The sequence below is a fragment of the Patagioenas fasciata genome, chromosome 8 (assembly GCF_037038585.1).
Source record: "Patagioenas fasciata isolate bPatFas1 chromosome 8, bPatFas1.hap1, whole genome shotgun sequence".
Classification (NCBI taxonomy): Eukaryota; Metazoa; Chordata; class Aves; order Columbiformes; family Columbidae; genus Patagioenas; species Patagioenas fasciata.
In genome coordinates this window covers 20,936,189-20,961,231 of record NC_092527.1, presented here as the reverse complement: position 1 = coordinate 20,961,231, position 25,043 = coordinate 20,936,189, and the positions used below count along the sequence as shown (strand labels likewise).

The 25,043-nt window shown below is 39.0% G+C and overlaps 1 protein-coding gene across 5 annotated transcripts in view; it reads left to right on the top strand.

Annotated features, from left to right (window-relative positions):
* Nucleotides 1–25,043, top strand: part of SEC24C (SEC24 homolog C, COPII coat complex component) — a 38,484-nt gene that overhangs the window by 4,583 nt on the left and 8,858 nt on the right. For 2 of the 5 annotated variants that reach the window (XM_065843140.2, XM_071811833.1), the window contains exons 2-15: nucleotides 3,188–3,390; nucleotides 6,330–6,413; nucleotides 8,645–8,786; nucleotides 9,772–9,941; nucleotides 11,160–11,576; nucleotides 12,807–12,937; nucleotides 14,145–14,213; nucleotides 15,963–16,074; nucleotides 16,920–17,047; nucleotides 19,776–19,914; nucleotides 21,698–21,813; nucleotides 23,599–23,723; nucleotides 23,984–24,175; nucleotides 24,933–25,026. In XM_065843140.2, the coding sequence (XP_065699212.1) occupies nucleotides 3,216–3,390; nucleotides 6,330–6,413; nucleotides 8,645–8,786; nucleotides 9,772–9,941; nucleotides 11,160–11,576; nucleotides 12,807–12,937; nucleotides 14,145–14,213; nucleotides 15,963–16,074; nucleotides 16,920–17,047; nucleotides 19,776–19,914; nucleotides 21,698–21,813; nucleotides 23,599–23,723; nucleotides 23,984–24,175; nucleotides 24,933–25,026 (2,094 nt within the window). In that variant the 5' untranslated portion in view covers nucleotides 3,188–3,215. The remainder of the gene's footprint in view (nucleotides 1–3,187; nucleotides 3,391–6,329; nucleotides 6,414–8,644; nucleotides 8,787–9,771; nucleotides 9,942–11,159; nucleotides 11,577–12,806; nucleotides 12,938–14,144; nucleotides 14,214–15,962; nucleotides 16,075–16,919; nucleotides 17,048–19,775; nucleotides 19,915–21,697; nucleotides 21,814–23,598; nucleotides 23,724–23,983; nucleotides 24,176–24,932; nucleotides 25,027–25,043) is intronic. The other 3 variants (XM_065843142.2, XM_065843141.2, XM_065843143.2) reach the window with 3 other exon arrangements.

Below are 25,043 nucleotides of genomic sequence, written 5' to 3'. Positions count from 1 at the left end.
TTCTGTGATTTTTTTTCTTATTTTTTTCTACGTGGCAGAAGACAGAGCGCATAAAATTCTCCCTTCCTTTCCCCCATATCTCTTCGAGTGACCAGGTTCTAATTTACATATGTATTTTTTAAGTGGAGACAAAATGAATGCTGTTTGATACAAATGACTTGTCCTGGGGGAGAAGAACAATGGGCTCACTCCAGGACAACTGTCTTCCGCCTTCTCAGAGGTGGAGGCTCTTGGCCCTGCCCCTTGTGGTATTCCACATCAGTGTGGAGTAAGCGTGCCACTAGCCTTACGTTTGGAGCAAGTCAAGCAACCAAAATAATGAAGCAGCCTTGTCCTTGACTTCAACACCAGTGTATCTACCTTTCTGTCAGTTGGGACACTGAGTTAGAACCATCTCCTTCGTGTAGCTACTTTTTCCATAGGAAGTGTAGGAAATTATCTCAAAAATCTTTTCCTCTGTAAGACTTGCATTAAGTGAGCTTATCTCATGGATTCAGTATTATTGCAGAGAGAACAACAAGCTAACCGATATTGCCTGTTCAAGTGGTAAATACTGGTATTCACGTGAGATAGGGGAGGGAAGACTGAGAAGATCATTGGGTAAGGTCACTTATTGAGTATACACTTGAAAGGGTCATGCTTGGGTTTTTGCCTCATCATGCTTTAAAAAAAAAAAAAAAAGAGGAGGGGAAAACAAAGCATGAAAGATTGATCTTCTTGGGCCCTCTAGTAATTTCTTGTTCAAAGATCTATTCAAGGATTTCTGTAGGTGTAACTTGTGAAGAGTGTCTTAATGGTTATAGCCCAGGAGGTATCATGATATCCTGCAGAATGCTGCTCCTTTGCCTGCAGCTTTTCCTGGAAGAAGGACCTGTTAGTAAGACCAGTGAGTAGAAGCCAAGTTCCTCATGCACAATCCAATAAGCAGTAGTCAGGGCCAGGAGGAAGAGGAAGCAGCTCTCCTTCCTTGGCAGAGGACCTGCCTGGGTGTTCCATGATGTGTGGGTAGAGGAGTCTTCTCACTGTGGTGCCCCTTCCCTTTACTCCCCCTTTGCAGGAGGAAATCTCCAGATTTACTGTTTGCACTGACGGGAGGTGATTGGGGTATGTCTGTAATTGCAATGTGGTGATGCTGGTTCCCTGCCTGGGGAGGAAGAGGTTAACTTGCAGGGGAACTTGGTAAGGGAGCAGGTCCCAAAGTCCAAATTTCCTGGCCCCATGGCTGGTCAGGTTAGACTGTTCTGCAGAACTAAGTCAAAGGTGGTGTTGGAAACCAGAATCTTTGTCAAGGACTCTCTTGCTCTCCTCTTTATCATGTGTAATCATGTTTAAAAACACTGCAGGCTAATAAAAAATTCTGTCAGGTTGTAAGCTGTTACAAGTGACATTAGATGTTACTTTCAAGACCAAATTACCTTTAAATATTTTAAGATAACTTTTTTCCTGAACAAAAGCCCCATCATTACCTTTATACAGCTGGAAGAATAAAAATATAAAACTTCATTTATTTCCTTTCATATAAAGTTTAAGATCTAATTTCACAGTAACCATTAGCATTGTTAGTATTGACATTTGTCATGTTTGCTACCTGTAGTAGGTTAAATGTAGTATGTATGTATTTATTATGCTAGCTTTCTTCTGTAAGTAATAGATTGCTGTGTTGCGGTATATGTGTTTTCCCTTTATGAGATATATACACATTTGGATGTGAAAGAATTTCTTTCTGTGTGGATGGTTCTTACGGAGCTGTGCAACTGTTGTGTGACTTGTTGAAAAAATTCTTAGACATCATATTTTTGGTAACGTGAAGAACCAACCTTTGCATTGCTTGGCACATTCCAATCAATGTATAGGCAAAACATCTGGTGTTTGTTATCCGCTTGAGTTAAGCTGTAGATTCCTTATTGGGATTTGCCTCTACTGGCTGATGGCTGTTGCAGCAGTATGTCTCCTCTGTGCTAAGATTTACTATGTATCTTTAATGCACAAGTTCATCATAGGGTTTGGAGAATGAGGGCAAAATGAGTTATTTGCCTTACCTTAACTTTGCATTTTTATATAAACTGCAGTCTTTTAATAGAAAATCACTCTAAATACATATTTCTTTACAGTGCTGGTGTAGATAGTCTTAGCTGAAGGAGGTAACAGTGACATACAGAGTGTCCAAAGGAAGACAGGGGATGCAAAATATCCTTGAGAAATAGACCATGAGGGAATCTCCTGCCCATGAAGGCTTCTCCTTGCCTGCTCAAGGACTCTGTGGGTTATCTGCCTGCTTGGTACCATGGTGCTGTCATAATCGCCTGCTTGGTTTGGGCTCTCCTAGTGCCATTTCTGTTTTGATAGCGAGTCAACCGCTTTATACAGTTAGTTAGAGAAATTGAGAATCTGTACGTTAAGCAGGATTTCTTGCACAACTTTGCTAAGAAACATCTCTCCTGCCTCTGTGCTCTGTTTCAGGTCTTTCGCTTTTGTATAACTCCCTTAGTGATGTCTTTGCCTGGGATGCTTTTCCGTTTTGGACATCTTTCTTAGATGAACATGCTGATTTTGGAATATCTTAGTTTTCTGAAATTTATATACATAACAAGGACTTTAAATCATGTATTGTTAAATAACAAACAAGCCAAAAAACTCTATATTGATCCTGTTCTGCATTCTATCAAACACTTCAAGAAGCTGCTTTGTGGATGCTGGAGTGTGTGTTGCTTGTAGTGAGAAAGCATGATCATATAGACCAGCACAGAGATGAAAACTGAACTTGTTTAGTGTTATTGAAGTGTTGTTATGTTAAGGAGTCTCTCATCTTGTAATGAAATCTGTTTCTGTTGGTCTGATGTTCTCTGAGGTGGAAGTAGTTTGTAAGGTGTCTCAGGAAGCTTGATAATAATCTGCTATGATGTGGCAAATTATGGTATATTTTTCCTAAGAAGATGATCACAAGACTAACCAAGGTGAAGCAGCGAATAATTTGATTAGAAAACATAGTTTCTGAAAATACTGTTTTCTAACTAGCTCTTGTAAAGCATTTATCTTACTTGAAAAAATTGCTGTGCAAGAGTAAATAACCATTAATGTTTTACTTTCCCTAATATCTCAGGAGCTCTTGTTTCTCTGAAAACAGTAGAGAAGTTGGCCAGTCTGGTTTTATGTCTGCTAAAAGCCATTTCCCCCCCTCTTTTTGCAGGTGAGATTAGTTTGGGGATGTGAATAAAATGAGTGTAAACCAGCAAGCTCACACAGGGCCTCCTTATGGGCAACCTCAGCCTGGATATCAGGGGTACCAGCAGCCTGCCTACGGAGGACAGCCATTGCCAGGGGTTCCTCAGTCGCAATATGGAGCTTATAACGGGCCGATGCCAGGATACCAACAGCCAGTCCCTCCACAAGGTACTTCTTAGTCAAAACCTGATGATTGATAACCTGTGAATTGTTGCGTGCATGGATTTTTTTTCTGTATACTTCCTATTGTTAGTCTTTATTTTTTAGTAGAAATTATCTTTTCTTCTGTATATAGCTTACATGATGTTAGAAATCATGTTCTTCCTGTACTTTCTGAGGTTATTATTCTATCACTTGTCCATTTTAGTAGGGCTTACTCTTCTTGTAATAGCTCATAAAATTAACATTTTGAGAAGCACAGCCTGCTTTTTTTCTGTGTCCCTGCCCCCACGGTACTGAAGCACATGACCAGGACAGTCTTCCTCATGAGGTTATGTTGAGGGGCAGCAGTTAGGGACTGTAGCAGATTTATAACTGAGACTGCCTAACGTTATTATGTAGAAAGTTCTGTTCTCCTTCCTGAAAGATTAGGACCTACAGTTCTATGCAGAAATTTGGAGCTGTGTTCTCTCATGCCTTTAAAATCAATAGAGAGCTTGTGGACATGTGGGCAAGCTAATGTGTTCCAGAATTTCTCTGGTTCTGCAGGATCATATCACTCATTGGTTTTGTTTGTTAAAAAAAAAAGCTGCTTTTTTCTGTTTTCAAAACAAAGGCTAACTTAAAATTATTAAAGAACTGTAGGAGTCTTTGTTTCCAAGTACCTGAATTGCTTTAGGAGATTAATAGTGACTTTGGCATCTGAAATGTAGAGGAGACAACACTGTTGCTGTCAGTAGAAGTATTTCTGCCTTTCAAAATCACGTGGATGAATTCAGTTCTGCTGAGATAAGCACAACACAAACTTTCACTCTGAAATGTTTGTTTAGGTTTCAGATTGATATTCTGAGGAATGAAGAATATGCTAATCATGCTAATAGTCTCTGTATTATTCTCCCTTCCAAATACATCTTGAATTTTTTGCAGCTTCTTGAATTTTAAACTGAACTCACCAAGAAGGATAGAAGAAGCAAAGTATTTGTAGTTGTCTTGAAACTGACAGAAGTGAGAGACTGAAATCTCGGAGCTGAATAATTACCCCCTTGGCTTTTTTGTCTGGAGTTACCAGGGTAGTGGAGTAGAAGAAGAGTTAGTGTGGTGTGGTAAAGAATGGGTTATTCAGTTGCTCCATCTTCCTTTTCTTTCTTTAATCTTCTCTTCCCCTCCTCTCAATAAATCTCTGTCAACAGCACTTTTATTCTGTGAGTTTTGAACTAATTTCACAGAGAGTTTAAATTGCTATAAAAGTAATGAAAAGCAGCAGTGGGCAGAGGAAAGGAACGCTGCTCTCTGGGAAGAGGGGCAGAGCTCTGCCATGGAGCACTCTCTTGGGCTGCTCAGTGTAGCCATTGACCAACAAGAGTTTCCTGTCCCATGCAAGGAATGGGGAGAAATTAGACTTGCTTCAGTGAGGGAGAGGAGATTCGAGAAGGACAAAGATTACTACAGATTTGTTCAACTAGTTTAATCAGTGAAGCTATTTATAGAAAACAGGTTTTGGCCAAGAACAGTGTGAAGAATGTTTAGGATCTTTGTGAAAAGAAACTGATGAGCATCAGATACTTCAAGAATTATTTACAAGTCTGAAAAGCATTTCCTGTTAAGGGAATTGAATTTTTCCTTCTGAATTATTTCTGATTTGCCTTTTTAACTTCAGAACAAAAGAAATGTCATTCATAACAGCTTGGTAAGGACATAACTAGGAAGCTTGATAGCCTGCATCTAAACTTGTGCAGATTAAAAATGCAGATTTTGTTTGTGCTAGTAATGATTATAAAGTGGTTTGACACCGAGGGCCGCAAGGTGGTCTCATTTGGACAATAAAAGTGTATTGCACTATTCTTAAGTAGTATCTCATGTACTGTATTGATATATCAGGGAAAGGCCACCCATTTGTGAAGATTCTCTTCTGTCTTTTCTTATGAGACCATTCTTCCTAGGCTTAGCAGACTGTATTAAGGAGAGAGATCTCAGTTGTCAAGTTGTGCATTTTGGACCTGTTACTGTAAATCCAGAAGGAAGGAATGTAAAATTCAGAGCACTAGCACAACAGCCAGAAGCTGACCTGTCAGTAGCTGCTGAAAATGGCATCCAGGTAAAAATAGACAGGCAAACAAGCAAAGCATTATCAAAGAGAGCAGATAGGTGATAGTGAAGACAGTGACAGTTATCCTTTCTACCCCCATCTCCAATGCATTCTGTATATTGCTTGTCTTTCTAGCAAGATCCGTTGTAGCTGCATAATGTAGAGAGAATTAATTTCAGAGGCCGTAAGTAATAGGAATTTAGTGAACGCTGAGGGGTAAAAGGAAAACTGTCAATGTTATTCTGTGATCTCAAAGTAGTTGTCTTAGGGATTTGTTTCTAGCAATAAAATTGCTTGGAGGATTGAATGGAGAAATGTTGGGAGCAGGTGCCATCCTCAGTCAAGGAGCCTTTTGCATCTGGTTTACGTGGCAAGCCCTAGCTCTAACTAATGGGAACACAGGAATGCCATGCCAGTGATGCTCCTCTTGCTGTGGACCAGGAGTGGAGTACTGTGCTGCCAGCTGAAAATAGCTGCTGCTTGTTATGAACATGTTGAAAGAACCAGGACAATTTTGCACCGGTCTATCAGTTTCCTGCTGATGAGATCACGCAGTTGAAAGTGCAAACACAGTTGTCTGAATACCAGTAAGAATTATACTGCTGCTGGATTGTTTTACTAGACTGAGTTTACAATACTGTTACCACTTGTATTAACATTAATATATTAACTATGTTGGTAATATATGTTGTGCAAGATAGAACAGTGAGAGGGAGTATAGCTTAAGGAATAATGTGCTAAATGTGACATGGATTTTATGTATATGAAATTTTCTGCACTAGGTACTGTTCTCAGCCTTGGAAACACTGTCTCTTGGTGCTTTTTCTCAGGCTTGATTTACTGGTGTATTCTGTCTTTCCAGGTTACTTTCCTTCCTTGGGGTTCCCTTCAAAGGGCTCTCCTGTATCTCTCAACTCTGATACTTCTCTTGCACCCAATTTCATAGGTAAATGGTGTCCTTTCTGTGGGAGTATTTGTACTGTGCTGCTTCTTCTGTGCCAAGTTCCCATTTAATATGGATATTTATCTCAAAGGTGTGGGTACCTGATTATTCAGGTTGAGGTGGGTGGGACACTTCCCAATCTATTCGTAGGTAGCACTCCGGAAACATAAATAGGCTATGAAGAAATAATCCTAGTAGAAATCCCTTATGCCTGCAGATTCATAGATAAAACCTGACTTGTGACTAATGTTTTCTGAAGTCTGATTTCAAAACCTGAATTGGCTGAATCAGGTTCTGTCCGGGAGAAACCTTAGTTTAAAAGAATGCAGTCTCCCACTTGAGAGAGAACTAAAACATGAGGTTTGAAATGATAGCACTGCCATGAAATGAAAAATCTACCCAAGCACCAGGAGGTTGTTATTGGAAGTCATGGAATATTTGTAAGTTGTGTTTTCATTTAAGGGAAAAAATAAGCTTTTAGCTTTCTGGACTAAGCCAAATAAATGTCAGGAATAATTACGATTCCAAAAGCTGTGGCTTGAAGAAAGCAACACTTTTGCAAAGCTAGCAAGCAAGGTGTAAGAATTAGAAACACTGCAAGAAATCATATTGTACTTTTCCTTCTTTCCAACTTTGGGAAGTATTTTGGAAGAGCGATTTCTAGCAGTGTCAATTGGTTTAGAAGAGTGGGGAGTCAAAACTAGGCCAAGACCATATAGTCTCGAGGCTTTAAGTAAAATCACAGGTATTTCCTGTTTTGCTGTAATCTACCTCCATTTTGAGGTCTCTGAGTAAGAAAAATATCTCAAAGGTGCTGAAGGGGAATGTCAGGATTTCTCAAGAGTAATGACCTTAAAATAATAAACCGCTGGGTATTCATACCTGTTCAAGTGAATTTTTTTCAGTGGCTATTTGAGTAGTCTGTGGTAATGGTTGCAGAAGTATATTTGTTACAAGAACAAGAAAAAGAAGACTTCAGAAGCTTTTTCTGAAGTAAGCATGTATTTATCAAATTGCATGCCTTTTGAAATTAAGAGGGGGAGGAAGTTAACATAAACAAAAAGAAGTGTAGGATCTCTCCAGGTATTGGATTAGATATGCTTTCAAAGACAAAGATAACACCAAACAATTTACATATACTGTCAAAGGAAAGAAATTCCAAATAGATGAAAGTATATAAGATTAACCAGAAAGGTATCACAAAAGACATTCAGAAATAGAAATACCACACTACATACAAATAGTTAGAGATCAGGAAATGCTTGGCTGGAGAAACAGTAAGACGAAGGTGCTGTAACAGCACTTTAGAAAACACAAGATTTAATGAGCTGAAGGTATATAAAAATGATAAATGTCTCTGGAAATAATTAAGTCCTAAGTCTCAAAAGGAAGAACAGTAGGAGGTTTAGTAATAAAGAAAAAAGCCCCAAGAAGTCACTGGTTATTCATACAAGGTCTAGTTAATCCCTTCTTTGAATTTACATTGGCAAGCTTACTATGAATTACATGTAGAAGATAAGATAAAAATATCTGAGTTGAAACATCATGCTTTGATATCCAAATTATACTGTAGAATTGAAAAAAAGCTTATCTTATTTCCTATTTCATAAGGGTTCATCACAATAAGGTTTCAGTGTCCCTTTTAAACTTGCCACGCTGGTCGCTATCAGAGACGCAGCAGTGTTCATGTGCTGCCCTGGTCTCATGAGGCAGTTTACTCTGTTTAGTCATGTATATTTAATGATAACCCATACATGAAGTGTGTTCCCTTGTGGTTCGCAATCACAGTCATATGGTTGTTCTAATTATCAGCATTTTAAACTCAGACAACCTACTTACCTTTCAGGTAGGGAAAACTGATCTGTAACAAACATAAGGTTTCATGTAAATACTTTTCTTGGTCTGGATACCTTACTGACAAGATACCATTCTTTTCTTCATCAAAAGATTAAATTGTCTTTGGAAGACCCTCCACAGTACATATTTTCTACGTGGTCTGTGTAGAGATGTTAACCAGTGACATTGGCTAAAAATATTTTTGCTTTTAGTTCTGCTACTTCTAATATGGTCGTATAAATTATTTGTTGCTCATGGAGTATTGATACATAAATTTGGTCACTGCTAGGTTGTTCCTGCGCCTTTTTTTATTTCCTGGAGTTTTCATGGTGATTGGTTCACGCCCTTGTTTCTGTAATTTGTGACTTTATTTTTTTATTTTCCCCTTACGTCTGTAGGTTTAGTAAGAGCCCCTCCAACATCTGGAGCTCCTCCCCCAGCCTCTGAAGCATCTCTTCCTTCTGGCCACTTGGCATACAGTCAGTATGGACACGAAGATGTGCAGAACGGGGTTCCAGCCTCAGCAGCCCCAATGCAGAGGTACATACAAGAAGAGCAAATCATAACAAAGACCTACCTTGGTAACCCTGTGCCAGGTCTAGACCTTTTAGGATCTGAAACAAACTGAATACTTTGTTTTTCCTGTGATGGACGTTGACTTTGTTTATTGCTTCCTTATTGTTTTTAAACAACATTTTGCCATAGGAGTATTTGTTAGACAATAAGAATCTCTGGAGATGAAAAACTTCTGGAAGGATTTGAGCAGATGTCAGTGACTGATCAAAACCACTTATCCTCTGAAGACTTTCTATGGGATAGTCATTTTCCCATAAGGAATTTTCTGATTCCCTTAATTTGTCTTGTTTTTAAACAATTACATCCACACAGCTGCAGTATTTGATTCCTTGGCAGTGTGAATTGATCTGTCTGGAGCATGTTGCTGTCTGTCATTCTGAGTAATTCCTTAGGATTGCTTCTGGGTCCTTTTCTGTCCATTGTGGATCCCTAAATTATCCTCATCTAAAGCTCTTCGGCATCTTCTCCAGAAAGATATTGCCATTACCTCTGTGGTGAAAGTAGCAACAGTTCTCACTGCTTCATTCTGATTACTGGTTATGGGGGAAGGTGTTTGTTTTTTGTTTCCTTCTGGTGAAGCTCAGCACTGTCATCTGGAGAGTCCAAATCCTTTGAGCAACAGAGCGTTCTTACATAGCTGTGCAGCCCTTACTGTTGCTCACTCTGTAGACTCTGTTGTAGTATTTCTGATTGGTGTTAACTAAAATGGAATTAACAAAAAAATGCTATAAATATAAAATTTGTATTTTAAGAACTAATAGTTGGGGTTTTTTTGTTGAAGGGGATTCAGGTTCATGCAGGGTATGTGGTTATTTTTCCAAAATTGAACTACAGTGCTTCATGTAAATAATTGAGACCCAGCTAGTGTTTACATGCTAGAAAAAATTAAAATGCACATTTGTAACTGCTTGTATAAAGGGGAATCCAAGTTTCTCATCTTCCTTCTCAGGCCACCTGCTTCTAAACCATTTCTGCCAGGCTCAGCACCCACGCCTGTCCAGCAATATGGTCCCCGCCCAGCCAGTGTACAGCAACTCAGCAATCACATGGCAGGGATGACGATTGGCACTACTACTGGTACTACAGCCTCTGCTCCTCCCCCAGCTGGACTGGGCTATGGTGAGGATTCCTGGCTACAGAAATATGCTGTTTCTTTTCATTTACACTAGAAATTTCAGAAAATATTTGCTCTTGTCAGTGATTCATTACCATACAGTGTTGAAAATTCTCTGGATGTAGTAAATGATAGTTTCCTTGACTAATAGGGTCATTGTTAGGGAAAACACAACTGAGACTATTGCAGCAAACAGTCCAGGAAGTACTGCAGGACAAGAGTAACAACAGAGAATAACAATATTTCTCCTTAGGCAGGTGAATCTTGGTGTGAAACACGGAAACCACCTTTCCTGAAGTAAGCTGTTGGACAGTCTACATGCCTTGCCACTGTTGTGCAGCAGCCCAGTCAAAAAAAAAAGTTCAATAAATCAGAAAAGACTGAAATTATTCTGTGAAGTTGAGAAGAAACTTACTGAAACAGTATAAACTGATTTTAGCTATTTTTTTCTATTGTATTACATCTACAGACCCACTGCTGTAGATTGCAGGGCTTTTTATAATTGAAGACTAGAGGCTTCTCTTTAATATGTGTAAGCTCATCTGGCTATACTTTTTTTATTGTTTTGGTAAAGTGTTTTTTGACAAGCATCTCTCATACTTTAATGCAGACTTTATAGGAAAATTAGGAGTAGGGAATGCAAATTTCATTAGCCTTTTGGCAATGTGTTTGCCTAAAATTATCCTCTGAAATAGTACACTTGTAAATACAGTAGATTCTAGTTCCATGCTATTAACACCATGAAGCTCGAATCCATTATTGAACTCAAGAAATCAGTAGACAGACTTGTGGTCGTTCTTTTTTTGCCCCTTTTTTCTGGCCCTAAATCCTGAAATGTGTTCTGATTATGTAAAATAAAAAGCTCAGACTTTGAGAGGACAATGAAGAATCTATCAAGTCTCAGGTCCCTTGGAGGAGTTTCAATTCTGATCAGTTTAGGAGGATGTTCACTTAAGGCTTGTCTCTATTAGTATTCATCTGAAGATGTGAAAGTGGTGGACCGGTTTAGATGATCTGGAGCAGTGGTTTCCAACTCATTTTCACTACGGGCCACATCAGCCTCGCTGTTACCTTCAAAGGGCAGAATGTAATTTTAGGACTGTAGAAATATAACTACTCCTATATTCATACAGTCCTAAAATTACATTTGGCCCTTTGAAGGCTTGCATCTTAATTGTCTTGAGGATAGAAGAAAATGATGTTTTGTTTTCTTTTCTTATCAGGTCCCCCAACATCGGTTCCCCCAGTCTCAGGATCTGGTCTCTACACACCTTACACTGCAAGCCCAGGACCACCTCCTACCAGTGTGTCTCAGGGCCTTCCTTTGGCACAGCCTCCATTTTCTGGTCAACGCCTACCTGCTCAAGTCCTTGGTTTTGCCCCACCTCCCCCTTCTACAGGGACTGGACCTTCCTCTTACCCTCCTACCACAGGTGCCCCAAGGCCACCCACCTTGCCCGGTCCACCGCTGCCTGGACAGACAGTTGCTGGACCACCAGCCTTCCAGCCCAATCACGTGTCCTCACCACCACCTCCACCAGCTATGTCAGGGTCGCACCCTGGGCCTCCCATGGGTGGCCTCCATGGACCACCTCCTCCCACTCATCCTCCTCAGCCAGGATACCAAATGCAGCAGAACGGTGAGTATTCCTGCTATAGGAATTGCAAGTTACGTATGTGTGCTGCAAAGTGGGAACTGGATTTCAGGTTTCTGACTTGAAGGCTTCTGGCTGCACTTCAGAGCTTCCCTCTTGTTTTGCCTTTGCTCATATCTGAAGGACAAATCCAAGACAAACAACAGGATGTATCATTCTAAGATATTTGCTATACAGGTTTTAATCAGATTAATGTAACGAAAGGAATCCTAGCTTACTTGACCAAAAAGTTGTGTAAGAATTAATGCCATAATTCTACAAGAGTTTGTGGTCGAAATTTAATTATGAACTTTAATGTCTGCAACCTCATCTGTTCAAAAGTAGGGATTGGAAATACTGAAAAGCTTTATTATCTTTTTAAAATTTGTGGCCAGTGTGCATATACAATGTATATGAAAGTTGTTAAACGTTGAGAAGGAGTTGCTACTTTTTCTTCTTTAGTTCACAAAACTGTGTATTTATCTTCTTGTAGAACCTTTCACATTTTGAGTGTGCTTAGAAGTAATATCAATTAAGCTTTCTGAATTATAAGAGTTGGCTGATTTTTAATCAATAACATTTACAGACAGCTAGGATAAAGTAATCATGTGCAAGTGTCAGGATTGAGAATCCGTTCCCCAAGCAGCTTTGCCCAACTGGCCAGGTAATTTGCTTAAAAATATCTGCCCAAATTGCTATGAATTGTAAAAACACTAATAGGGTAAATCATGCTGTTATTCCATAATGGACTGAAAATGTCTACAGTATTATGAAATAACTTCAGGTAGTTACAAAACAAAAGAGATAATCACACATTAACCTATTAATGTGTAATTTCAGACAAGCCCAAACTGCCCAAGAGAACTCCTTGCATACCTTTGGTTTGAGGAATTATGTGTCACCCATTAGCTATTTTGCTCTTCTGTGTTCACTTTCTATTAGGCAGTTCTGCAACATAACTTAAATGTTCATAGTGCATGATCTTAATGCATATTTTAATCATACTTTTCTAAAAATAGTTATGTTAGTCTAAAAAGTGTGTTTCCTTAAGTCTGGTTTTAAACTGTATCCATCAGTTTATTGGCTCATTGATAAAGGTGCACAGGTCTAAGCTGAAACACTGTGATATCCTAATTAACTGAAAAGCATGTTACTTTCTTGTTGACAGGAAAAACGCCTAATGAGGAAACACCTGCTATTAGCCATTGTTTGATTTTGCTGTCCCTTTCTTCTAAGGTTCCTTTGGGCAAGTGAGGGGTCCTCAACCAAACTATGGAGGAGCCTATCCAGGAACACCAAATTATGGGAGTCAGCCTGGACCACCACCTCCACCAAAACGCTTGGATCCAGATTCCATTCCTAGCCCTGTAAGCTTACTTCACTCTTGGTAGTGTGAACTCTTCCATAGTGTCTTTACATAAAACGGAACTGACAAAGACCAAAGCTGAAAACAGGTTTATCGTTCCAAAGAACATCAGTCTGTTTTCCTGCTTACTTTTCTCTCGTATATTCAGCTTCAGTCTTTTATTATGAGTAAGCCTAAAGCAGTATTTTTCTTGGCGACTGAAGAAAAGCACTGCATATGCAAATCAATGCTATAATTCCTCAGGCGTCTTTCTGTACTACATTACATTTTGAGAATCCTTGAGGGCTTTGATTAAGCTTATTTCTCCATTTCTGGATTCTTGCTTGATGACTGCCCAAGGTGAACTAATTACAGGTTTTGAGGTGACCACCTGTGAACTGTATGATCCAAGTTTAAAGTATGGTTAATAGGACTTGATTGTAGTGCTTTTCCTTTCTCTTTTCCTATAATCTGTCAAAAAGCTTGTTGGCATTTTTTTGATCATTAAATCATTACACTACTTCAGTCAAACAAACAGTCAGACAGACAACTTCTCCAGATGGTATTACCTTTCAGAGTGGAGGTTCTGAGAAAGGATGAGCAATGATGTGTAATGGTTAGCAACGATGCATAATATTAAGCCTGAAAGTATTATTGCTGATAGTAGTTTGAGAACAGGAAACCTTTCTAGGTTACTGCTTGCAATCGGTTTACTTAAAAACTATAAAAAGAGTTTTACATCTTAGATCTGCCTGATGCTGTTCAGAAGTTATTGCTATTCAAAAAATATTATCTAGTTAGACTCCAGGTTTATGTAAAGTTTATGACCATATTTTTTTCATAGAATAAAAGTAGTCTTTAATTGCTTGCCTGCTTCCCTTCTCTTCCCGCTAAATAAGATCTCAAATGGCTTGCGTCAGCTGCCTTCATTTTAGCATGTTCTTAAAGCATAAATCCTGAATTTCTAACTGAAATGAGCACGTGAGCCACTACCTCTCTTAGCAACATCTTCAGAGCCCAGGCCCTACATCCTGGCAAAACTGGGTTTGGGATCAGTATGTGCTACAGAAGCCGATGTTTCCTGTTGCATGAACCAATATCCAAATGTATCTAATTCCAGTGCTACAGATGTGGGTAGAGAGAAGTAACACTGTTACTTTTTGTTTTATTATTCTCTTTTCTTTTTCCTTTTTTTGTTTTGTGGCACTCTGTTATTTTTTTAAAAAAAGCAACTTAATGAGCTGCCACCCCAGCAGAAACCCAGGCACAGAATAGACCCAGATGCAATTCCTAGTCCAGTAAGTGCGGTATATGTGTCGATTGTAGTCTGTGTGTTGGTGACCATCTGTGCATGCCTGCAACCTGAACTTCACCTCACTAACCATCCATCATTAATCCTTTACCCTTTCCTTGCTGTCTTCTTCTTGCCTAGTAAAAATGAGTAACATTACACCACAAGAGGTTGTTAAAAATCTTCTCTTCCGTGATGAATGGCGAGACAATAGAAAGCAGACTTGCAGAAACAGATCATGAAGAATGTCTCCCCATCACTTTGTCTGATCTATAAAATACCTTCTTCATCAGATTCCAACTGGCATTTTTAGTGTAAGCCATCAGTATCATTGTCCATACAATGTGTGTCTCATGTTAACATACACAGAGCATGAGCCTTTGCAGCCATGTTTCCTACCAGTTTTGAGCAGAATTTGATTACTCTTCTTGTTGATATACCAGTACTGAGCTAGTGCTTTGGCAGTCTAAAATTGCAGATGAACTGTTTTGATGTTAATTCCTGATGTAAATCTTCTAGTAGATTAATATGAGGCATGGGGAGCTATGAACATTCTCTCATTATCTGTACTCATACATAACCATTAGATTTTGAATTTGAAAATCTAATGTTTATGTGTAGAGAATCTTACCTAAAGAAAGAAAAAAGCAGCTACCTTTTGGATTGGAAGTAAAAGACACGTTTGACTTTCCATTACCATCATATCACTTCTTCCTCCTTTAGCCAAAGTTGATCATACAAGAGGAGCCAGTGGTGAGATCACAACGTCAGTCAGTCTGTAGAGGTTTGAAGTGGGACTAGGTTTGTTCTAGAGCACTCACTGCTGACGCTATGGGAGGCGTTCTGCTGGCAGCTTGGAATCCTTAGTGAGAGGGCAGAAGTTCTGCCATGCAAACTTGTGCATTTCACATTCACTCTAGGCAAAAGTATATGTGTTTGATGGCAAAATAAGAAAAATTATTGCTGACCTTAATGCTTTTATTTGAGTATTCGTATGGAAATAAACTTAAAACTGTATTACATCAATTTTCTGTTCTTACCCAAAGTTCAGTGGATATTTTGGTCAAGGAAAACTGTTCAATGCATTTCCATTATCTTAAGCATATTTACATTTATGAAGAATTTCAAATACTAAGAGATTTAAGATTGTGAAGTTTAAGTTTGATTTATTGACAATTCTACTGAAACTTCACTTTCCACATCCCCAGAATTCAAATCATAAACTCTTAAGCACCACAGAGTAATGAGGACTTCCACCTGAGCTTGCAAGCATCTGTCTTTAGGTCAGAGTTATAGTGGTTAGAAATAAGCTCATACTATGAAAACAGTGGTAATGTGACAGAAAGGAAAAGTCAAGTTATCTGTAGAACTTCACCCTGAGGCTTACAGAAGCTTGTAATTTCAGTTTGGCTAGGACCAGTGTACAGGGGAATACTACCAAAAGTTCATTTATTGATCTGTGTTTGGCTAGAAGAACTCAGATCAGGCCTCAAAACACAAAATATGCTACCACTCAAAATACCTGGGGAGAAATCCTGTTTGTAACTTGTAATTTATTTTTAGTCATTAAGTACTATTCAAAATCAAACTGAGAGGTGACTGCTTGACAAAACTTGTTTGCTTTAGACTTTTTATTTTTAGAGATAGTAGTGTTTGCCTCAGATCCCCTTTTAACTGCCTTACAGATATAAGTTTTGTATTTTACAGTACTTTGAAATCAAGCCTCCAAATATTAATGTGGTGTTTTCCGTCATAGATTCAAGTGATTGAAGATGACAGAAGTAACCGTGGGTCAGAACCATTTGTCACTGGAGTGAGAGGGCAGGTTCCACCTCTTGTTACTACAAATTTCTTGGTCAAGGATCAAGGTAAAATCTTTTTCTTTTCCTAAATAAACAAAGCACAAACCCCAAAGAATCATTGACAGAACTACCCATATCTCTACAGGAAAAGTTTGAGGAATTATTTCAGCGGCTGGGGATGTGTGTTTCACCAGCATAAACTGAGTTTCAAGTCCTGTGTTGATTTGATCTCAATTTAGAGTCTTCTGATTGTTTGGTAGTTAGTAACCAATTAGCAAGTAAAAATTGTTTTCCAAGCCAAATACTCAGGACCAGCATTAGCAGGGATATCAGAAAGCAGCAAATGAAGCCTGTTCTGTAGAGCTGTATCAATGACAGTTAAGAACTGAAATTTAGTAGCAATATCATTTGAATTGGACTGGGAACTGTATCTTTTTAACTCACGAATGGGTTGTCAATTGATCCATGGGCTTCACAGAGAAAGGATATTTCATCTTTTAATTTCCCATGCTTTACTGGAGATTCTAAGCTATCTTAAAACTTTGGAATCCGATTCTACAATCAAGTGCTTTACTTATCAACCAAAAGTAACAAAATCAAGCAGCAGAAATGTTTGAGTTGAATTTTCTGCTTGTAGTACATTTTAGTCTGCAGAGAGAGTGAAATGGGAATGCCTTTTTAGAGGTTTAAGTCGATGTGGAGTCAAGTTCATTTGTTTTGAGTTAAGGGCTTTTATTATATGTAGTTAATCCTAAAGAGGCATTTTGTTTGGAATTCAAGATTTGCATAGGTTGAATTTAATTGATTGATTAGATAAGCTCTTAGTCTGTCTGAAGCTATCTTTATTTTTGTTCTTGAGTATAAACTTAACTTGTACTGAAATTTGTGGGGATTTTTTCTTTGTTCCCCAGGTAATGCAAGCCCCCGCTACATAAGATGCACATCTTACAATATTCCCTGCACCTCAGATATGGCCAAACAGTCCCAAGTTCCCCTAGCTGCTGTCATAAAACCGCTGGCCACTCTACCCCCAGAGGAGGTGAGAACCGTATGCAGAGTTACCTATGCACTGTGTGCACTCTGAACTGTCAGGAGAATGCTATTAGATGTCAACATTTAACAGATACATTAAGAAGGAATGTGTAGGTAATGAAGACTAGGTAAACATTGATTCTCCCACACCGTGTGGTAGAGACTTGTAAGACAGGAGAACGTTGTGTTCAAAACATTTAATATTTTGGTCACCATGATAATCTCAGTTTTTTTGCAGTAACTGTCAAGCACTGTGACCAAATGACCAAAGTACTAGGAAGGTCACAAATGAGTACACTTCCAGTTTATCTCAGTCTCTTACCTTGCCTTAAGTACTTCAATGGTTACTAATCACTGATGTTAAGTATTTTCTAGGATGTTAAGTTGAGGAATTGAATGAGAATGTATCAAGCTGCACTGGTTAAGCTAATGTGCATGTCTATGCACAGCATTGTGTGAGTTGACTGCACAAGACTGAGAACTGGGCACTGTTGAGCTGCACTTGTATTTCTGCCCTTGTTATGTGCAGCACTTATTTCCTTCTAGGTGTAATGTCTGGCTTGCTAAGCTTTTATCTACTCTGTCTGATTTCTGAGAACATTAAAGCTTAGAGAATATTACAGAGCTAGAAATTTAATAAAATATTATAAATAGTCTGGGTACTGTGTAGCGTTAGCCTGCTTGGAGCAGTGACATAAATAAAAGTATGCTTACTAAATTTGAATATGTGCATTTGCAGTATTCTGTGCCGTGTTAAGCTTAACTTCAGCATCTGTTAGAGGAGTGTCTTCTGGGCTTTTAAGGGTGTTTTTTTTTCCTGTTGCATTTCATTAATGTTCTTAAACTGTGGTTTGGATTTTGAAAATTGGTTTGTGATAAAACTGACTTGTGAAGCTTATTCCTGTACTGCTGTATTGTGGCTGGAGTTTCAAAGAAGCACAACAGGAAATGTGGTCTTACTTGAGAAACCTGGAGGCTTGTGGAGCTGCACATTTTTAGAGAACCTTTACAACGAACTAGTTGTTAGGTCTCCTGGTGTGTTTATGCTTTGAACAAACACTTGTGGTATCCAGAAAAAACATGGTTAGGACTGGAAAACTGCCCTGGAGACCAGTCAGCTTCTAGCATTGGAAAGTTCTTAATGGCAAGGGCAAACTCCCTGTGGAGGGGCCCTTCCAGGAGATGAAGGCTCAGCTGTTCAGAGCAATAGACTGTAAACAGATCTAAAGCTTAACATATGAGCAATGACAGGATAAATGTCTCATGAAAATACAGCATTCAGATAAATCTAGAATATATAGAAGTTCAGCACCTGATTGCTAGATACAGGGCCTTTGCTCTATGTTAATGCACAGTTTGGAGAGCAAAGCTCGAAGCTTCAGAAAGAAAGTCTCTCTGTGCCTTCTGGGAGTGATTAGTGACAAGTTATGCATAGCACCACATGTTTACAGCAGCCTTGTAGTTTGGTTGCATGAATGTTACTGGGGAGAGGCTTAGGAAAAAAGCTTATTGTGTGGATGTACAATACCAGCATTGCCTGGTAATCAGAAAACTTGAAATTTTGTTTCTTCTGAGGAGGTCAGCCTGGGTGGTAGGAGCTGAGAAATGCTGGCCACAAAACCATTGTATTGTCAAGAAATGATTTGTGGGATTGAATGAGAGATGTGACACATCTGTGGCATGAAGAGGAAGAAAGTGACTGGAGCATTTGCTCAGTCCCTGCTCAAAGAATATTTTGTCTCTTAAACATGATCAGAGGTGTAGGGTGACAGAGAGAATTAAGTCTGGATACCTTTAGTGTCAGAAAATTTAAAAGTAGTTAAACTTTCTTTTGAGCTACATTATTAGTTCCGGAAGGTGCTTTGAACGATGAATGCAGTCTGTAGTTTGCATGAGTTCTGTCTTAATCGTTTTAAAGTGCTTCCTGCTCATTCTGAGGTTCACAAGCTGCTGAAGTTGCCAAATATCTTATTGTGGTTTGGCTGCAAATGAATATATTATCAGTCATAGTTTAAAAATGATATAACTATATAGGGGTTTGGGGGACTTGCTATGCAATGGGGTCAAGACAAATAGAACTTATGGATATGTTGTATTTCTTTATGGACTTCAAAAATAAGTCTTATCAGGTGAAATTTTTTGAAATATTGTGGGTGCTCTATGTTCTTGAAAATATGGAATGCAATGACTGGCTTCTATTATGTCAAAAAGTTTGGTTTTTATAAGGCAAAGATACAAAAGGTGAAGAATTGCTTTTAAAGCACCCAACCTGTGGTAAAGCGTGAATTGTGTACTCGCTCATGAGGTTATCACAGCCATTCTTTGCATAGCTTCAGTCTTTTGTGTTCCCTTGGGATATATCTGTGCAGTGTTGTGCTCCTGCTAGAGCTCATGCTTCTCAGGCAGGCTGCTATAGAAGGTGGTGCAGCACCATGCAGAGGGACTCGTTTGTGTCTAGAACTGGTCTTCTTTTAAACAAAACCAGGGTAGTGGAATAGCCCATTAATAACTGCAGCCCACAAAGAAATGCTGTGCTAGAGCTTAAGTTGTGAAGCTTTTACAAAATACTTGTTCAGGCTTCCCCCACCCCCTGCACTCTCTCCCACAGCTACCAAAATGCTAAATCCTGTGCAGTGTACCGGGAGATAGTTTTAAGCTTTGTGCTATGTGTGGTCAGTTCTTTCTCAACATGTGACCTTTTTTTTTTTCCTTTTCTTTCCCCCCTGCTTCCACAGACCCTTCCTTATTTGGTAGACCATGGAGAATCTGGTCCTGTCCGATGTAATAGGTGCAAGGCTTACATGTGCCCTTTTATGCAATTCATTGAGGGTGGAAGGAGGTTCCAGTGTTGTTTCTGCAGCTGTGTCACTGAGGGTAAGGTTTCTTCTCGAAATCGGTTCTATTGGAGTGATGTTTGAACAAGATGCAAGCACAGAAATCTTCATCATGTTATGATCATTTATAATGTATAATGTGGTTTGAAAATGATTTATGCTATTCAAACTTACATTTTCTATGACTGAGATGAACATCTAGTCAGTAGCATGAGTGAGTTGTGGTTTTTTTTCCTCACAAAGCCTGTTTAAACAGTGCTTAGTGATGACATTGCAGCTAGAGCTGCTACAGCTGAATAGGAATGTTCGTAGTTGTTATTTTAAATTAATATAAAACATGCTTCCTTTTAAGCAGAAGTCACTATGTGCATGTCATCCATAGATCTGTTTTGAAGGCACAGTGGAATGTAAGGTACAAGAAAACTTTTGGTGGTGTTTTGAGCGTTCCGTTTGGTAGCACTGATACACAAAACAAAATGAGAGGCTGACTGGGGTTAGAAATGGCCAATTTAAAAAAACTTTTTTGTTTGGTGATTTTCAGCCTGCATACATTCCGTCCCTGCTCACTCAGCACTGGATGAATGGCTGTATCTGTAACAACTGAGCAGGGGCAGAAAAGGGAGGGTTGCTCAGAGACTGCTGATGAAAGCAATGCTGTGAAAATACTATGTAGTTGTACCTAATACTTGAGAATGATTTCTGTGGTCTCTGCAAAAACAATCAGGTAATTAGCTTGTACTGGTTGTGTACTTGGAGAGAAGAGTAATAGGTGCTTTTATGTATATATATATATATCTCTATGTGTGTGTATATGTATATATATATATATCTATGTGTGCGTGTATATATATATATATATACACATACATATATAGTCTTAATGACATCAGTTTGTTTTCTTTTGAGCTCTTGAAACTTTCAATGTTTAGAATAATTTAAAGGTGGTGAGTACTACCATTACAGATAATCTCATTTCACTCTCACCTGGAGTTATATAGGCAGCTATAGCTGGAATACATTTTGTCACCCTAGTAATTCTGCAGGAGGGACTCTCTGTACTGGTAGCTCTTGGGGCACAAAGGAAATGCTTTCTTTGTTTCTGCAGTTGAATTCTGCAGGCAAGAACTTTGCTTAACTCCCATTTTACCTTATGATGCCTGGCACCAGAACGAAAGTATTGGGTAGCAGGCATGTGATTACATTTTCGGTTCCTCCTCCTTAATGCTTTACGGTGCACTGTGAGAAGTGCCCTGTCTGTTCTGACAAAAGGAATATGGCAGTCTCTGCACCAGAGGGTGCCTAGAAGGCTTTGCTCTTGTGCAGCATGGGAAGGGAAGGAAAGATGTAACGCAGACAGCAGAATAAGGAGCTCAACCTTTTTGTAAGCCTGAATGGAGTCAGTAGCATTATAGCCTGTGGTTTGCCTCAAATACTATTGTAAACCATTTGTTACTACTTATACAAGATGGTTATATTTTTTGTTTGGACTAAACTCTTCAGAAGAATCGTAAGAGCATGTTGTGGTGACATTCCTGATATGAAACATAAAATGAGAATATGAAGGAGATTCAAGAAAAGTACAATAGTGACTAAACAGTGTGCCACCTGGTGCATAAAACAAACTGGAAGCAGTTTGTCTGTATTTCTTGGCTTTAATGATGCTCTTAGCTTGCATGAATATTTTTAGTAACGCTTGCATGCTAGCACAGTGCTAGCTAGCTTTCCTGGAGTTTTATTTGAAACAGTTGGTGTCACGTTAGCTCTCTAGTCACAGTGTTTATCGTGGGTGTGTCACTGAACCTGATGTGTTTTTCCTTCCACAGTGCCACCTCACTACTTCCAGCATTTGGATCATACTGGAAAGCGAGTAGACTTCTATGATCGACCTGAGTTATCACTGGGGTCTTATGAGTTTCTAGCAACAGTTGACTATTGCAAGGTACAATAGTGTTTATTACTGTATTTTGGTTTTTAAATAAAAAGCCTATTTTCCTAAAAATAAGAATGGTAATTATTGTTTGGCACTGATTTCTAGCTGGCAGAGATAATTAACAGCATTAATCCAACCCACTTCATTATATAAGATAATGTGCTTGTCTGCTTACTTCCCAAAGTAGAGGAAGTCTTGATCACAAATGATGTAATATAATTTTGTTATAGCTCCCTCTGCCATTCTCTTCTGGAGCTATATGACCATCTATTGCTGCTCTTACCCTAACAGTTGTGCAAGAGAGACTCTTTTGCAGTAGTTCTTGGGGCAGAAGGAGAATGTAGGAGAGATTCAAGAAAAGTGCAATAGGAACTATGCAATGTGCCGCCTGTTGTCCAAGACAAACTTTACATATTGAACTTAAATTTCAAATACAGCCAAAGCAGTTAGAACCACAAGAATAATGTGGAAATATATATTGTCAGAGCTCGTTCACATTTAATTTAAATATTTAAATAATAATTAACTTCTAAGTAATAGGAAAAATATGTGCAAGGTGTTTATTACAGCAACTTATATCTCTGCTGAAATAAATGCTGAGTAAAGAGATGCCTAAACATTGCAGCTTTATACTGGTTACCTTCTGAGGCCTCAGCTTTATGTCAAGCTAAGGTAAAAACCAATTATCTTGCTTCTAACAGTGTAAGAAGTGTTTTTAATTCAAACAAGGTGCAATCTTCCCAGCTTTTTTGCAAGTTGTTCTGTTTTGCTTCTGTTCTGTGTGCTCCTTCCAGTCTGAGCTATAGACTTCAGGAAACTGTTGACTGAAACAAGTTTTTCTTTCACAAAGCAGACCTGATATTTAAGTAGAAGGGAGATGTCACAGTTTTCCGACAGGAAAATCTTTTGCTTTTTATTGGTGAAACCATTTATAACAAGTCTGATCAGATTTCAAAGTCTTGACAACTGTCAGGAAACTTCCCTGCTTTGGGTGACACAGTATAAAAAGGATAGAAAGCTACAGAAGAGTGTCCAGAAGAGGGCCACCAAGTTGCCAAAGGGTTTATACTGGAAGCTGTATGAGGAACAGCTAAAGTCACTTGGTTTGTTCAGCCTGGAGGAGACTGAAAGGAAACCTCATCGTGCTCTGCAGCTTCCTCACAAGGGGAGGAGGAGGGGCAGGCACTGATCTCTTCTCTCTGGTGACCAATGACAACCTGAGGGAATGGCAGGAGGATGTGCCAGGGGAGGTTTAGGAACATTTAGGACATTAGGAAAAGGTTCTTCATGCAGAGGCTGGTGGACACTGGAACAGGCTCCCCAGGAAGGTGTCACAACCCCAAGCCTGACAGTGTTCAAGAAGAGACTGGACAACACCCTCAGACACATGGTGTGAACTGTGGGGTAGTCACATGCAGGGACAGGAGCCGGACTCGATGATCCTTGTGGGTCCCTTCCAACTCAGGTCATTCTGTGATTCTATGTCTGCATTCCCTATCTGGCCTAGTCATGTTAAATGGGTGATTTAGTTGTGACTGGCCTGTTCTTCACTGAGCAACGGCAAAATCAGGCTCGGGCACGTGATACTGGTTCGTTTCAAGCGCAGTACATTTACGTGTCTATTAGTTGGACAGGTGTGAGAAAATGAGCTGAAGAAACAATTACTGCTCATGGGTGGAAAAGTACATGAAAGCTATTAAGAGTTTTGACCAGCATTCACTTGTTTGTGTTACAGAGCTGTTATGTGGGCTGCATTACATGGCCATAATATGACTTCTTTCCTTTCTTTCACAGAATAACAAGTTTCCCAGTCCACCTGCTTTCATTTTCATGATTGATGTATCTTACAATGCTGTGAAGAGTGGCTTAGTGAGGCTAATATGTGAAGAATTAAAGTCACTCCTAGACTACCTGCCCAGGTAGGTAAATTGTGTACTACTGTAGCCAGTCAAAATGGGGGAAACTTTCACTTTTTCCCTTTTAAAAAAGCTAGAAATTATTTGCTAATCCTATCAACCTTCTCTTCAGAAAAAGGCCAAGCAAACATCTTTCTGCGTATCTTTCTAGGTGAAAATCAGTTTTCCTTCCTTTCATTTTTTCTGTATCCCTTATTGTGTTGTGTTCTGTGTAATGATTTCACTATATACTTAGATGTGAAGGCAAGTTATGTCTCTTACAGGGAAGGCAACATGGAAGAATCAGCCATTCGAGTAGGCTTTGTCACCTACAACAAAGTGTTACACTTCTATAACGTGAAGAGCTCACTGGCACAGCCACAAATGATGGTTGTCTCGGATGTGGCAGATATGTTTGTGCCGCTCCTGGATGGTTTCTTGGTAAACGTGAATGAGTCCAGGACAGTTATTACCAGGTAAAAGAAGCTGATTTCTAGTGTGTGTAGTAAACTTCTTGTTTGGTAGATTCAACTGTTGCATGTGTTTCATGTTATTCACCTAGAAGTGAATAAAATGAAGTGATAAAATCTAGAAGGAAAGAGAAATTAGTGAAGTTTTGGCAAATTATTCAACATGATATTTGAACTGTAGCTAAATTATGGTGTGTAGCTAACTACATTTTGGGAATTAGACCTGACCCTGCATGTTTTTAAAGAAAATTTGTTTTGTGGTATGTTAAGAAACATAAATACAAAGCTGGATTAAACCTATTAATTTTTGAATAGTACACAGGATACTTGGCAGAGACCAAGTATCACTAGTCTTGCCTAATACAAAGCTGGATTAAACCTATTAATTTTTGAATAGTACACAGGATACTTGGCAAACAGAGACCAAGTATCACTAGTCTTGCCTAAGTGTTTACTTACAAATATATATTGGAAAATGTTAAAAGAGCAGGAATACAGAAGAGCTGTTAGAGTAGGCATCAGCTGGGGCTGTACAGTAACCACTGAGGATATGAATGGGAGAAGCCAATGAAGAATGACAAAGCATCACTTTTTTCCACAGACAAATTATGAGATTCCAAATACTATAAAAATTATGCAAACTTACAGACACATTAGGCACCTCTGTTTAAGCAACCTCAGCTCATAGGTCATCAGCTGCAACTGTGTGCTTTTTCCAATTAAATGGAATCTTGAATTCTTGTTTTTTCTTGTTCTTTTCTAGTTTGCTGGATCAGATTCCAGAAATGTTTGCAGACACAAGAGAAACAGAAACTGTTTTTGCACCTGTGATTCAAGCAGGGCTGGAGGCACTGAAGGTTAGTAAATGCATTGT